General features: G+C 42.3%; 1 protein-coding gene across 1 annotated transcript in view; it reads right to left on the minus strand.

Annotated features, from left to right (window-relative positions):
- Nucleotides 1-1,625: 1,625 nt before the first annotated feature.
- Nucleotides 1,626-16,500, minus strand: part of MYO7A (myosin VIIA) — a 155,448-nt gene continuing 140,573 nt past the window's right edge. Inside the window, exons 44-48 of the mRNA XM_056794938.1 lie at nucleotides 15,540-15,725; nucleotides 14,268-14,384; nucleotides 5,666-5,749; nucleotides 4,982-5,101; nucleotides 1,626-2,533 (exon numbers count right to left, since the gene is read on the minus strand). Coding sequence (XP_056650916.1) covers nucleotides 2,444-2,533; nucleotides 4,982-5,101; nucleotides 5,666-5,749; nucleotides 14,268-14,384; nucleotides 15,540-15,725 — 597 coding nt within the window. The 3' untranslated portion in view covers nucleotides 1,626-2,443. The remainder of the gene's footprint in view (nucleotides 2,534-4,981; nucleotides 5,102-5,665; nucleotides 5,750-14,267; nucleotides 14,385-15,539; nucleotides 15,726-16,500) is intronic.

Genomic DNA, 16,500 nt, shown 5'->3' on the forward strand with positions numbered 1-16,500 from the left:
TGAGCAGCTAATGAGAAGATATCAATCAGACCCCAGTCCGCCCCATGGGCTGAGGCTGGTAACTGATCCTACTCCTACAGGCCTTTTAAACTGCATTCAGATAAACACTGTCTATAGACGTGTTTGTTTTCCTCAAATGATGGCTTCTCTAGGATAGAGAAGAGGAGGGAGGGAGACATCTGGGGATTTTAATGTAACCAACAAACAAATTAATTGAATTTTCCCCAAAAATGACATTCAATTTACAGAAAAGTTATGGAATGAGGAAGGTGATAGTCTGGCTACCTTTAGCCCTGGCCAGGCAAGGTCTGGAGGCTTACTTTTACTGCCAGACTCCCTTTAGCAGGAAGAATGTTAACAAAAGCAAGCATGCCGGAGGGCCACATGCACCATGAGGAAGTACCTGGAGATAATGCCTTGGGAAGATTGATCTGAAGGGACTGGAGCTATTTAGCCCCAGAAGGAGAAGGCTGTGGGGGGGGGGAGGGCAGGTTGTGGTCTGTCTTCAAGAGCTGGAAGAAGGGGCTGGCTGGCTGGGGCACGAGAAGAAGGATGGACCTTGCTCTATTTTTATACCGACCAGGAATCAAAAGAAACGTTACCATCTGCTCTGCTGCTGCACCCTAAGGATCATGGGACTTCTCTGACTTGAAGCTAAAGTCTTCTCTCTAGTTGTCTCCCCACAAGGACAGAAGCCCCTCCAGAGCAAGGACTGCCTTAGGGTTCACTCTGTATTCCCAGGGCTTGAACAACAAGCTGGCAAGATGGGAGTTTCAGTTTCCTTCCCCGTGTGAAAATGGGCCTCGAACCAGGGACTGGCTTTAGTTCCTGTCTGCCCAGCTCCTGGTCTCACTGGACACAAGCAATACATCCCTTGGCCTCAGCTGCTTCCTTGCAGGGGATCAAGGTATGGGGGAGCCCTGAGTCTTCCCAGCACCAGCCCTTATCCCCGGCTGTCATGCTCGGACTCCACAGGCCCTCTCCCTCCAGCTCATGAATGGACTTCTGGCAGGCCAGGGGGCCTGACTGTCTTCTTCAACACATTTCATAATACTTGACAGACCATGGGAACAGAAAGCCCCCTACTTCAGGAAGAAACGAAACTCTTCTGCCCCCAGTCCCAGGATCCTTGTGGCCTCCTCAATGCTGGAGCACTGAGGTCTTGCTCCATTGCCATGGAGGGGTTTCAGCAAGGAAACAGAGGAAAGGGCTCTGATTCATTTGGGGTTCCTTTTTCTCATACCTAAACCCTTATTGGGCCACGCAAATGTCTTCACCAGCACAATGCGTGACCCAGCCTTCCTTGGGGGCATCTTTTTTTTTTTTAACCCTTCTGTCTTAGAATCAATATGAAGTGTCCGTTTGAAGGAAGAAGAGCAATAAGGGCTAGAGAATTGGGGTTAAGTGACTTGCTCAGGGTCACACAGCTAGGAAGTGTCTAAGATGAGATTTGAACCCAGGACCTCCTGTCTCCAGGTCTGCCTCTCCAGTGGAGCATGCCCCCGGGGTCTCTTCAGGATAGGTGTGTGCACATCTATGTGGGGGATAGGAGGTTGGTGTTTGGGTTAAAGCACTACCGAGCATTAACAAAACTTTTCAAGTGGTAAAAAACCAAAATTATATGCTTTCCATTTAATAAGCACTGAATGAATGCTTTATTCATAATAAATGGAAGTTGTAGAGATACACAATTTGGAGCATCCAAAGTGGGGAAAAAGTTTCGATGAACACTACCCTCTAGTGGGTGCTTTGAAGGGCTTGGACCTTTGAGGCTTCCTTTGAGTGAGTGGATGGCTACTTGCTAGGGACTAGCTGAGGCTGGTGTAGGTGGGACTGGAGCCCCTCTAGACCCCTCTGGTTCCGAGATTCTGTCACAGAAACATTTTGGTGGGTTTTCTGGGTAAGAGGTCAACACGCATCTGCCTATGTTTTTACTGAGCTGAAACACTAAGAGAAGTCACACAGGAGCTTTTTAAATGGCTCCAGAAGAGGGCTGGAACTGGAAAATCAGAAAATCTCAGAGCTGAAAGGTACCTTTGAGACCCTCCAGTCCAATGACCTCATTTTACAGAGGAGACTGTGGCCCAGAGAGGGGATATAATTTTCCCAAAGTCACACAGCAAGTCAGAGGTCAAGTCAACACTAGAACCCAGAGCTTTTCCAACATCTTGGACATTCAGCTGTCCCAATCAAGGGGGAAGGGTGTCCCCTGTAAGGCAGAAAATGGTTCTGAGTCTAGTCATAGATAATCATCTTCACTGGAGGCAGAATCCAAGTCAGAGTCCAGGTTGTCCTCCTCAGAGACTGGAACCCGCTCCATCGGACTCTCCCCCATCGTCCCTGCCTGGAGAGCGAAGGTCTTTCCCCAGCTACAGGGATAGCCCACGGGCCTCAGCTGGCGGCTGATGAGGGCCACAGCCAGGTGCCCGCGGCATCTCTCCATTCATCTGCCGGCCCTGGAGCCCCTCTGTCTGCTCATGGTGGTGAGCATTTGGCTGATGTAGGAGGTCAGGAGGTCATCCATCTTGTAGCCCTAGACAAGAAAGGGAGGGCAGAGAAACAAAGACAAGGATGTCGATTCCACAAGGGCATCATCCTGCACCTCCATCACCAACACCCATGCTCTGGTTTTTTGGTGGTCAGATATTAACCAGAGACACAGAGAGGTTAAACCAGGTCTGTGGGCACTTCCCCTTGGAGTTTCCAAATTCTTGGTTTAATGCTTAGAAGTCATCAATTCATTTAGTCAGGGCTCGAGAGACCTGCAAGGTTTTCTAGTCTAACCCTTTCATTTGACAGAAGGGGAAACTGAGGCTTGGGTCAGTAAGTAACCTGAGAACGTAAGCTCCTTGAGGCCAGGGACTTTTCCCAGAGCCAGGACCAGGATCTAAGGCTCCAGACCCTTGGTCTGGTACCCTCTACTCTATGCTCTGTCTTCTGTCTCATTGAAAAACCTTAGTGCCTCTCTGCCTGGAATGATGGGCCAGGATGCCCTGGGATGGGATGGCAGAGATCTCTGTGGATTGTGATGTCAACTGCAGAAGGTGACCTGCAGGCACCCAATTTCTACTTTTCTTAGTACTGAGATGCTGGAGTAGGAGTTCTCCGCCTGGGTCCTGGCTATCCCAGGAAGCCTATGAATCATGTTTTCAAATGCAAAAATAAAATCCATAACATTACCAAGTAAGCCAATTAGAGTAAAACAGAGCTATCAAAATTTCAAAAAAATAACAAACCACATTTATGGACATCAGGTTAAGAGCCCCCAGTCTGAATGTCTTTGCTTTATGCAATGGACCTAAGGAGCCAACTGCAGGCTCAGTCTCCATATCAAATAGCTGCACAAAGAGAATCTGTTCTACACCAGACTGAGCCCTGCCCTTACACACTCCAGACATCATCCAAACTGAGAGATCTCCCTTTGGAGAGCCTGGGTGGGCATGAACCCCAGGCTCAGCCTTTACCCCTATTCCATACCCCATCTTCAAGCTGAGCCCTGACCTGGTCTCAGACTGAGCTCTACCCCCTGACCCCAGGAGTCTTGACCCCATCTGCAGTTAGAGGATGACTTTCCCTGAACTCTGGTCTGAGCCCTGCTCCTGGCCCCAATCTGAGTCCTGACCCTGACCCAGGACTGCTCCCTTTCCCTGGCCCCAGGCTAGGCTCAGTCCTTAGACAGCCTATCATTAACCCCATCCTAGTCTTAAATTTAACTCCAGTCTGAGGCCTGGCTCTGACCCTTGTCAAATCTCTACCCTTGGAACTAGTTTGAGCCCAGTCTTTTATCCCCAGACCCTGACCCCCAGAATGAACCTAGCCCTTAGCCTGGACCCCAAACCCTGTCTAAACTCTGCCTCTGGCCCTTTGACTCCTAATAATTCCATTATTGTTTCACAGCTGACGAAACACTTTTCTTACAACCATCTTATGAAGTGGTGGTTCATATATTATCCCCATTTTTAAAATGCGGAAACAGTGCCACAGAGAGATGATGTGAGTTGCCCTGTATCATATAGTTAGCAAATATCAAATGTTTGACAATTAAATTTGAACCAAATCTTCTTAATCCAATTCTTTTTCTTTCCTCTCTCCCTCTCTCTTTCTCTCTCTTTTTGTCTCTCTGTCTCTTCCTTCCTTCCTTCCTTCCTTCCTTCCTTCCTTCCTTCCTTCCTTCCTTCCTTCCGCCCTGCCTTCCTTCCTTCCTTCCTTCCTTCCTTCCTTCCTTCCTTCCTTCCTTCCTGCCTTCCTTCCTTCCTTCCTTCCTGCCTTCCTTCCTGCCTTCCTTCCTGCCTTCCGCCCTGCCTTCCTTCCTTCCTTCCTTCCTTCCTTCCTTCCTTCCTTCCTTCCTTCCTTCCTTCCTTCTTTCCTTCCTTCCTTCCTTCCTTCCTTCCTTCCTGTTTTAAGATAGAACAGCAGTAAGAGCTAGGTAACTGGGGCTAAGTGACTTTCTCATGGTCACACCACTAAGAAGTGTCTAAGGTCTCATTTGAACCCAAGACCTTTTATCTCCAGCCCTGGCTCTCTCTCCACTGAGACAGCCACCTAGCTGTCCCCCATGCTCTTTCTACTACATCAGGCCACCTTAGCCACAAAATGAACCCTTAACCTTAGGCTAAGCATATCACAAACATGAGATAATTTTTGTCTTTCTTTGTATCTCCAGAGCTACTTAATACAGTCCCTGGCACATAGTAGGTGCTTAATAAATATTTAATTTGCATAATGGTAGTAGGTGCTTAATAAATGTTTACTGATAGATATGGGCTGTTGGTCACTTAGGGGCCTCTGGACCTAGAGAGTATGGATGACTTAGTCCCAAACCATCCCTACTATGAGAGTCATAATGGCAGTGCTAACATTTGACAGAGAGGGAAACAGAGGCCCCAACTGGTTAATTGCCTTGCCCAGTGGTAGAGCTGGGATTTGAACCCTATTGAGAAGCCAGGCCCTTGGCCCATTGGTTAGTGAGTGGTGTTCTTACCAGGGAAGTTTCACAGAGTAACTTGCTCCCTCGCACCAGGTTCCCAATAGTGATATGGAAGTAGGTGTTCCCGCTGCTCCAGTTGGAGATCTTGGTGAAGGGGTGTGTGGTGAGGATATCCTGAAAAAGCAGAGCAGCCTTGTGAGAGGCACCGACAGTCCCAGGGCCTCTCCCCACCATCTTTCTTGGCTACATCCTGTTGACTCCTCCATCTTGGCACCACCTCCCACAGTATGCTGAGCATTAAAGAATCTCAAGGATGGTTTAGTGAAATGCCCTCATTTTACAGAGGAGGGGAAGCAGCAGTGTGGCAGGGGGAAGTTGGCATTGCCTTCAGGGTCCCGGGCCCTGGGCCAAGGTCCTGGCTCTGCTTCCTCATCTGTAACATGAGTGGGTCTGACTAGATGATTTGGGAAGGCTCATCCACATCTACATCTGTGGCATGGGGAGCTGAGGACCAGAGACAAAGAGCTCAGACAGGCACAGAAAAGGGAAGTGACTTGCCCAGGTCATATAGCCAACTAGTGAGAAAGTCAGGACTGGCACCCAGGTCTTCTGCCTCCTAAGGCAGGCAGTATGGTCTCTAGCTCAGCCTGAGGCATTCTTTTGTGACAAAATGATGAACACTACTCCCTGGTACCCAACTTCCCTCCAGCCTTTCTTCTCCCTTGACACCCTTCTCACCTTGGTCCGTGGATCAATGAGGCTGACTCCATATTTGTTGATAGCGATTAAGAGAATCTCAGGGAAGTTTGGCTCCGTTGTTTGCTGGCAAAGAGAAGACACAAAGCAGTCAGATTCCCAGCTCTTCTTGTGAGGGGCCCCCATACCAGGAAAACCAAAGAAAATGAAATTGCTGAGAAGCAAGAAGTCAGCCCATTCACTATCGCAGGAAAGTGAGCATAACTTTTCTCATTAAGATCCATGGCTTTGCCTCGATTTAAGACATGTTCTGTCCCTTTCTTCACTTAGTCACAAATGTGTAACCTCTTTTAGGTACTTTTTTGCAGTTTTTCTGCCTTCTTAGGCTTTTTATTTTTCATTTCTTGATATTTCTAAAGTTTCTATTCTCAACCCTTTTCAGTTTCCATTGACACTCTTGTTTATTCCTATAGGTCAAGGGTTAGAACCTTAGTGTAAATGACTCCACACTATTTTTTCTAGCTCTTAGCTCATGCTGTCCCCAGGAATCCTGCTGGCTTGGAGCAGCATGGGCTCATCTTTCTTCCCCCTGAGCTCTGGCACCTAATTGTTTGAACCATACAATCTAACTGCCTGATTAGTCCCTCTGCAGGCACACAGCCCAGCCACATATGCAATGAAAACTCTTTGAAAAGAAAAATATATGTGGCTCTACAAGAAAATCCTTCTGTGATTTCCCCAATGGGAATCCTACCTCGCAACTCCTCTATGCCCCAGGAGACTCCTTCCAGAAGCAGCTGTGGTCCCTAATGTCCATCCCCTGGTGGCCAGCCCTCTGGGGATGCCTCTCTAAACTTAGCCGTAGAGGACAACCGTACATACATTGAATAAACAAAGCTGGCCTCTAAGTCAGGAAGGCCTGCTTCTGATGATACTGCATGTGTGACATTGGTCCAGTCATTGAACAGTGGTCCTTATCACTTATAAACCTACATGGTAACCTGCTTTGGAAGAAGGAGTTTCAAGGGCAGCTCAGTGGTTCAGTGGACTGAGAGCCAAGCATAGAGGTGGGAGGTCCTGGGTTCAAATTTGGCTTCAGATACTTCCTACCTATGTGACTCACTTAAACCCAGTTGCCTAGCCCTTACTGCTCATCTGCTTCGGAACCGACCCATAGTATGAATTCTAAGACAGAACATGAGGGTTAAAAAAGAGAGAGGGAGTTTCCTTACCTGGAGATTCTTTTGGCAATGAAATAAAAGGTGTAGTTAAAAAAAAACCCAGTGTAAAAAATGTTTAAAATATGTATTTTTAAAATATACTTCAGGAAAGTATATTAAAATATGCTTTTAAAAATACACTTTAGAATAAGAAATCACCCAAGCTAAAGGCTGATGGGCTGCCCACAAAGCTCACTCCTGCACGTAATAAATATTTTATTTACGAGGAGAGGCAAGAGGCTCCAGGCTGCTTCCCCCAAGTTAACTCTAACCTTACAATCCAGAACTGAAGGGCTACCTATAGTTCAGTTGTGTTAGTCATGGCTAACTTCCTGATCCCATTTGGGATTTTCTCAGCAAAGATATCTGAGTGGGTCGCCATTTTCTTCTCCAGCTCATTTTACAGATGAGGAAACTGAGGCAAACAAGGTTAAGTGTCTTGCCCAAGGTCATACTACTGGTCAGTGTCTGAGGCCAGATTTGAACTCAGGTCTTCCCAACTCCAAGCCTCATGCTCTATTCACTGCACCACCTAGAAGTCACTTTCAAATTTTCTGTCTACATCATCAGGGCATTGCTTTGTTAGAGCAAAGACTAAAATGACAACCAAATTAGAAGAATAAAAATGAGAACATATGGCATGTAATTAAACATGACCTTATTTAAATAAGCTGTAGCCAGCAGCAGCTGACAACTCAGTGGAGAAAATAGCTCAGCAGGTAACAGCAGAAGTCTGCTGTTCATGTCATCTAATGTCATCTCTCAGGCTGTAATTAGTACCAACTCTTCCCAGCTGCCATCACACATTGCTACATTTTCTTCATCCTTAAAAATCCTTCCCTTGAGGGGGCATCTGGGCAGCTGGGTCACTCAGTGGATTGAGAGCCAGGTCTAGAAACGGGAGGTCCTGGGTTCAAATATGACCTCAGACACTTCCCAGCCGTGTGACCCTGGGCAAGTCACTTGAGCCCCATTGCCTAGCCCTTACCTTTCTTCTGCCTACACAGTATCAATTCCAAGATAGAAGGTAAGGGTTTAAAAAAAATAACCTTCCCATGACCCTAGCATTCATAAAAGGCTAGATGTAGTTCAAATCTGACTGGGTGACCCTGGACAAATCATGTAACCAATGCCTGCCTCAGTGTCCTCAACTATAAAATATTGATACTAGCATGTGCCTCCCAAGGTTTTGGTGAGGGTCAAATGAGGTAATATTTGCAAAGAACTTAGCACATAGTAGCACTCTATCTATACAGATGACTATTTCCTTCCTCCTTTCCTAATTCAAACTCCTATAAAAAGTCCCCACTCATTTCTCGGCAGCTTACAATGGGACTTCTGGCGTCACCACTCAGTTGAATCTGCTCTCTCCAGGTCAAGTGCTCAACTGTTAAATCCAATGATCTTCTCGGCCTCCCTCTTCTTGACCTCTCTACAGGCTCTGACACTTCATTCCCGTCCAGCCTCCTCTCTAGACTCTCTCTACCACACCATCGAAGCCTCCTCACCCTGGACTTCTCACCATTGAACTACATCTGCCCCATGGCTCCTTCCTCTCACTGGCTGGTTTCTGCCCAAACCTCCCTTTTAAGGAAAGCATTCAGACCAGCCACGTCATCCTTCCTAGCCAGAGTCTGCTTCTGCCTTTCTGGACATCCTCTGCCATGTCCTCTGGCAGGTACCTTCTCCCTCCCTCCCTCCTTCCCTTCCTTTTCCCTCTTTTGACTGTAAGCTCCTTGGGAACAAGGACTGTGTTTCTTACTTTTGTATGTTCTTTTCCCAAGGATAAGAGCAACGCCTGGTACAAAGTAAGGATGTTATAAATCCTGGCTAATGGGATTTAGCATTTCTTTGGGGGATTTTGTGATACTCTTCTATATCCTGGTTCTCTTCTTTCCTGTCTGAACTAGACGTTCCTCAGCATCTTTTCCTGGCTACCCCATAATGGCAGGCGCCTCCCAAGGCTCTTCTTGCTCCATCCTCATCCGTTCTGTGTCCAAGTTTCATTTCTTATGTAGATGACTCCTCAGTTCCTATACCCAGTTTCAGTTTCTTCTGACCACTAACCCTGTAATTGTTTCCTTGATGTGTCACAGGAATCTCAAACTCAACATGTCTAAAATAGAGCTCATTTTATCACTTAAACTTAAGATCTCGACATTTTCTATTTCTGCTGAAGGCATCTCTCGTTATGTAGGCATCCAGATTCATAATCTTGGAGGAATCTTTGACTTTTATAGCTCCTTCAATCCTCATTATCCCTATATCTAATTAGTTGTGAAATCTTATTTGTAAACCACAATTTCTCTCAATTCATTCAAATCATATGACCACAAACTTAATTTAGTTACCCATTATTTCTCCTTTCTTTTAAATTACTATTTTCTTTCTTAGTAACAACTCTAAGACAGAAGGGCAAGGGCTAAGCAAACAGGGTTAAGTGACTTTCCTAGGGTCATATACCTAGAAAGTATCCAAGACCAGATTTGAAACCACATCCTCACAACTCTAAGCCTGCAACTCTATCCACTGAACCACCTAGCTGCTCCAGTACTATTTCTTTTAAAATAATTCTTTTTTTAAAAACATTATTCTATTTAGTCATTTCCAAACATTAATCACTGGAAACAAAGATCATTCTCTTTTCCTCCCCCCCACCCCCTACCCACCACCTCTCCCATAGCCGATGCACGACTCCACTGGGTATCTCATGGTTTCTTGGTTCGAACCCATTTCCATGCTGTTGGTATTTGCACTAGAGTGCTCAATCTCCTCAGTCGTATCCCCTTCCCCCCTGTAGTCAAGCAGTTGCTTTTCATCGGTGTTTTTACTCCCATAGTTTATCCTCTGCTTGTGGATAGTGTCTTTTAGATCCCTGCAGATTGTTCAGGGACATTGCACTGACACTGATGGAGAAGTCCATTACCTTCGATTATACCACAGTGTATCAGTCTCTGTGTACAGTGTTTTCCTGGTTCTGCTCCTTTCGCTCTGCATTACTTCGTGGAGGTTGTTCCAGTCTCCATGGAATTCCTCCACTTTATTATTCCTTTTAGCACAGTAGTATTCCATCACCAACATATACCACAATTTGTTCAGTCATTCCCCAATTGAAGGGCATCCCCTCATTTTCCAATTTTTGGCCACCACAAAGAGTGCAGCTATGAATATTCTTGTACAAGTCTTTTTCCTTATTATCGATTTGGGGTACAAACCCAGCAGTGCTATGGCTGGATCAAAGGGCAGACAGTCTTTTATTGTCATAGTTCCAAATTGCCCTCCAGAATGGTTGGATCATTTCACAACTCCACCAGCAATGAATTAATGTCCCTACTTTGCCACATCCCCTCCAGCATTCATTACTTTCCTTTACTGTCATGTTAGCCAATCTGCTAGGTGTGAGGTGATATCTCAGGATTGTTTTGATTTGCATCTCTCTGATTATAAGAGATGTAGAGCACTTTTTCGTGTGCTTATTAATCGTTTTGATTTCTTTGATTGAGAACTGCCTGTTCATGTCCCTTGCCCATTTATCAATTGGAGAATGGCTTGATTTTTTGTACAATTGATGTAGCTCTTTGTAAATTTGAGTAATTAAACCTTTGTCAGAGGTTTTTATGAAGATTGTTTCCCAATTTGTTGCTTCCCTTCTGATTTCAGTTACATTGGTTTTGTTTGTACAAAAGCTTTTTAATTTGATGTATTCCAGATTATTTATTTTGCATTTTGTTACTCTTTCTAATTCTTGCTTGGTTTTAAAGCCTCTCCCTTCCCAAAGGTCTGACATGTATACTATTCTGTGTTCACCTAATTTTCTTATAGTTTCCTTCTTTATGCTCAAGTCATTCAACCCATTTTGAATTTATCTTGGTGTAGTGTGAGGTGTTGATCTAAACCTAATCTTTCCCACACTGTCCTCCAATTTTCCCAGCAGTTTTTATGAAATAGTGGATTTTTGTCCCAAAAGCTGGGATCTTTGGGTTTGTCATATACTGTCTTGCTGAGGTCACTTACCCCAAGTCTATTCCACTGATCCTCCTTTCTGTCTCTTAGCCAGTACCAAATTGTTTTGATGACCGCTGCTTTATAATATAGTCTAATATCTGGGACTGCAAGGCCCCCTTCCTTTGTATTTTTTTTCATTATTTCCCTGGATATCCTTGAACCTTTCTTCTTCCAAATGAACTTTGTTATGGTTTTTTCTAGATCAGTAAAAAAAATTTTTGGAAGTTCCATGCGTATGGCACTAAATAGATAGATAAGTTTGGGTAGGATGGTCATTTTTATTATATTGGCTCGTCCTACTCATGAGCAGTTAATGTTTTTCCAATTGTTCAAGGCTAGGTTTAGTTGTATGGAGAGTGTTTTGTAGTTGTGTTCATAAAGTTCCTGTGTTTGTCTTGGGAGATAGATTCCTAAGTATTTTATTTTGTCTAAGGTAATTTTGAATTTAAAATAATTCTTAATGACATTTTTGTTCTTACAGCACCTATATTTCCCACCATATTCCCACCATATGATTTCCCAGAGTCATTCCTTATATTAAATTAAATTATATATAAATATATATATAAATAAATTATATAAATTATAAATATATTATATTAAATAATAAAGAGAAAGAGAAAAAAAGTTCTTCAAAATTAATGAACATGTTGAAAAACTCTTATGTTATATACAATATCCCATAGCTATGGCTCTCCTATTTCTGGGGGAAAAAAAGGTGTTTTCTTCTATTTCTTCTTTGGGACCTAGTTTGGTCCTTAAAACATTAATCTTCAACTGTTTTTGATGGTTGTTTTTTTACACTTATATTGTTGAAGTTATTGATTTTGTAGGTACTGTTTTCCTGGTTGTGCTTATTTCATTTGCATCTGTTCATACACATCTTCCCAGGTTTCTCTATATTCATAATGTGCACAGTAATGCTCCACTGCATTCATGTACCACTATTTGGTTAGCCATCTCCATATCCCTATGCATCTACTTTGTTCCCAGTTCTTCGCTACCACAAAAAGTACGATTATATATATTCTGGTACATCTGGGGCCTTTCCTTTTGTTATTGACCACTTTGGAATCCAACAGTGGAATCACTAGGTTAGTGGGTATAGACATTTTTGCCACTTTCTTTGAACAATTCCAATTTTTTCAGAATTTTTTTTCTTTTTAAATAGTTCATAGCTTCATCAATGATATATTTTTTGCCAAGAACCTTTAGTGGCTCCCTATTGCTTCTAGCATAAAATAGAAACCTCTCTGTTCCCATCACTACATGGCTCTAGCCTACCTTTCCAGGATGACTGAATCTCACTACCTTTACTCTATGTTTGAACCATAAAACTAGAAATCTATTTACTGTTCCTTCAACTCTGCATTTTGTTTCTTGTATTCCTCCCTTGCCTCCACCTCTTAGATACTCTAACTTCATCCAAGGCTCCTTTTATGTGCCACTTCCAATGAGAAGCCTTCTGAATCATAATCATAATCACAATAACAGGTAGCATCTTATATAGAGCTTTATAGTTTGCAAAATTCTACATGTGTTATCTCATTTGATTCCCCTATCCCCTTCTTGTTAGGGCTCTCTCTCCCCTCAAAATATCACATACAGAACATATTTACCTGTTTATATGTTATGCTCCTTTGGTAGAATGTAAGCTCCTTGAGGGAAGGACCTATTCTATGCTTTTTCTTTTAGTTCCTAGCACCAAGTATGGCACATTGCTCATAGTGGACACAATAAATACTTCTTTGTTGGACTGAATTGGATTGGCAACTCAGAGTTTCTCAGCAATGGATTGGAGGTAGGAGTGGGGAGGGACACAAAACTTGGTTCACTGGTTCTCCCTCCATCTTTTCTGTCATCTGAACCTTCATTGTGCATGGACACCTTATTGATTTCTTTCTGATTTCCCCATTCCATTCCTAACCCAGGCTGTTCCAAATCTGAAGATTATAGAATCATAGCATCTAGATTCTAGAGTTATTGGACCTTTGAAGCCAAGTGGTCCAACACTCTCATTGTGTGCATGAAACAACTCAGAATTCAGAGAAGCTAAATGACTTGCCTGATGAACAATGAGCATCTTAGACAGGATTTGAACCCATGCCCTCAGACTCAGAGCCAATATTCTGCATTATATCATACTGAATTCCCTTCCTTCCTTTGAACATAACCTATGTGTCCACTCCTTTGGGTTTCATAAGATGACCCCTCCTTCTACTTTACTGAGAAGATGGAAGCCACACATCCTGAGCTCTTTCATCCCTCCTTTTCCACCTCAAAACCTCTGTGTTCTCTCATCTTCTCCTTACTCCAATTTCAGGGATGAGGTAGTCAGGAGGCAGAATATATATAGAACACTGGGCTTGGATCAAGAAAACCTGAGTTCAAATTTAGGTCAGATGCTGACTAGCTCTGTGACCCCAGACAAGTTGCTTAACTCTCTTTGCCTCAGTTTCTCTTCTGTAAAATGAGCTGGAGAAGGAAATAACAAACCAGTCCAGTATCTTTGTCAAGAAAACCCCCAAATGGAGTCACAAAGATTCAGACATGACTGAAAAACAACAGAACACACCTACACTGCCTCAGTTTCTTCATTTGTAAAATGGGGATGATAATAGCACCTAACTCCTAGGGTTGTTGTGAGGATCAGGTGATGTAATATTTGTAAAGAGCTTAGCACAATGCCTGGCATACAGTAGGCATTTAATAAATGCTTATTTCCTTCTTTCTAACCTTAATCTCTCTACTTTTTAAAAAAGTTGTATTAATGGCTCATTATTTTGTCATCATGTTTATTACCTATTATTTACATCATATTTATTATCATATTTATACTCCCAGAAGCCTTCTTAGTAACAATAACAACAAAAAGTAAGTGAAACCAACACAGAAGCTATGCCTATGTCTATGACATTCTGTGACCACAGATTCTCATCTCTTTCTACCAAGAGGAAGTTTTCTATCCTCTTTCCTCTGGGATGGAAATTGCACATTATGCTTGAATTTAGTTCATCCATCCTTTAGTTTGTTTTTTTTTTACATTATTGTAAAACAATCATGTATATTGTTTCCCTTAATTCATTTGTCTGGGAACCAGTTCCCATCTCATCCTATTGCCTTCTTTTTTTTAAACCTTTACCTTTTGTCTTAGAATTAATATCATGTATTGGTTCCAAGGCAGAAGAGTGGTAAGGACTAGGCAATGGGGATTAAATGACTTGCCCAGAGTCACATAGCTAGTAATGATCTGAAGCTAAATTTGAACCCAAGACCTCCCATCTCCAGGGCTAGCTCTCAATCTATGGAGTCACCTTGCTGCCTTCATCCTATCTACTTCTAAACAAGACCTGCTCCCCTTCCCCCTCCCCGCCTCCCTCCAAGCCCTCTGAAGATCAGTTAATAGAAAAAGTGCATACCTTCACTTCAAAGAAAGCTGACCCAAATGTTGGCCACTTAAATATTAGCTTCAGAAAGGCCAGCTTTGCTTCTTCCTTGCTCTTCCCCGCATGCTTGTTGAAATAGGCCACAATGGACTATGGGAAGAAACAGATTATATCAGTGGGAAGGGCAGCAATAGCACCAACATTTAAAATATTACATCTAGATTATGAAGGTATTTGAATTTCCATTTTCCAAAGCACTAGACATCCTTTTGCTTTATATTATCTGCAGATGGGATAAACCTTTCTATTTATAATATAATAAAAATATTTTCCATCCCAGGACCAAGGATAGCTGATCCCTGGGATCTTCCACTAGAGATCTTTCTTTAGGTTGATCAAAAAGTAAACCTATTTTTTTTATCTAAAAGCCAGTTAGTTTCAAAACTACTCACCTGTACCATTATCCAATCCATATTTCTCCATCTTTAAATCACAAAATCTCAGAGATGGAACCTCCATGAAAATATAATGATAAATCTTATTAGATGCTTTGCTGAAGTCCAAGTACAGCATGTCTTTGGTATTCCCTCAATCAACCAGTTTCATAAACATCAATACTTTGATGAATGAATACAATGAAATGATTACTCATTTCATTGGTATGGGTATTTCCTTCATTGATATAGATCACAAATTTTTCATGTCTTAACTGATGATCTTTATGAGTTGCCTTAGGAAGTACCTAAGAAAATGCATCATCTGCTGGCCAAAATTCTAGCCCAGAACCCATTATGGCACCTTGCAAATAATGGGTTCTTAGTAAATATATTTTCAATCAAATTGAATTGATGAGATCAGTCTAGTGAACTTGTAAAAAAAAATAAGGTTAATTGGGATGACCTTTCCTGTCACTTTGATGAACATAGGTTCTTTTTTTAATGCTTTTTATTATTTTTTTATATATAATATAATATAATATAATAAAAAATAATAATTTTTTATTATTAATGCTTTTAAATTCTCACAAACCAGCCCTTTAATAATACATTTTAGCATTTTGCCAGAAATTAGAATCAAGCTTGTCATTCTATAATTTGAGAAATTTACCTCCTTCTCCAATTTGAAAATTAGAATGATTTGTTTGTTCTCTCCTTTTTGTCAACAACCTTTAACCCCATTAGTCACCTCCCATTCTCAACCTCAGCCAATCAACAAACATGGATTATCTAATACATGTAAGACACTGTGGAATGACAGAAGATGGGTTCCTGGGAATCCATCATTCCTAGGAACGACTCTACATACCCTTTTCCAGTCGTCTGGTGAGATCTGCCGGATAAGGTCCTGTGGCACCAGCTCACGCAGCATCTTGGGAATGCTTGGGAAATAGGATTTGTCATCTTCAAACTTGACCCTGTAGATCAGGGCTCCCAGCTGAAGGACTTCTTCCCGGGTAGACTTATGGTAACCACGAAGATATTTGGGTAATTCCTGCAAGAGACAGAAGAATGAAGATGAGGAGAAAACCTGCTCCTTTCTTCAAGAATTTTGAATGGCTTCCTAATGCCAACAAGGTCAAGTATTATCTTTCCTATCAGGATTCAAGTCCTTCCATGATGTGGTACAAAGCTAAATTTCTTTTTTTCTTAAAATTATGATTTATTGATGTCTTTGTCTTTATATGATAGTTACCTCAACCAGTCCCCTGCCATTTAACCAATAAAATACAACACAATAATAATATCTGTCAACATATAAAACAATATTCTATCCTAGTAATCCTCTCTTCTCACTTCCCACTTAGCATAAGCTATGGAAGGAAACAAGGTCTCTAGGATCCACATTGGTTTTTCAGTTACTCAGGGTCTGACTTCCTTCTAAAGATGGGTTCATTTACCATGATTCTGCTTATTTCCTTCATCAGTTGATACAAATCTTCCCATGCCTCTCTAAATTCTTCATAATCATCATTTCTGCACAATTATATTCCATTACCTCCATATGCTAGAGTTGGGGATTTTTTTAGCCATTTGTTTCCAGTTCTTTGCAATCATGAAAAATGTTACTATGAATATTTGGTATATGTGGGGTTCTTACTGGGCCTCCAGTAAAGTATACATTTAGCAGCAGGATTTTTGGACAACTGAATCATTTTGCATTGATCAAACTAATCTAGAATGACAGGATTAGCTCACAGAGTATTAGTGCATCCTTCTTCCCACAACCCTTCCATATGGTTCCCAGTTTTATACAACTTTGACAGCTT

This window comes from Monodelphis domestica, chromosome 4, assembly GCF_027887165.1.
Source record: "Monodelphis domestica isolate mMonDom1 chromosome 4, mMonDom1.pri, whole genome shotgun sequence".
NCBI lineage: Eukaryota > Metazoa > Chordata > Mammalia > Didelphimorphia > Didelphidae > Monodelphis > Monodelphis domestica.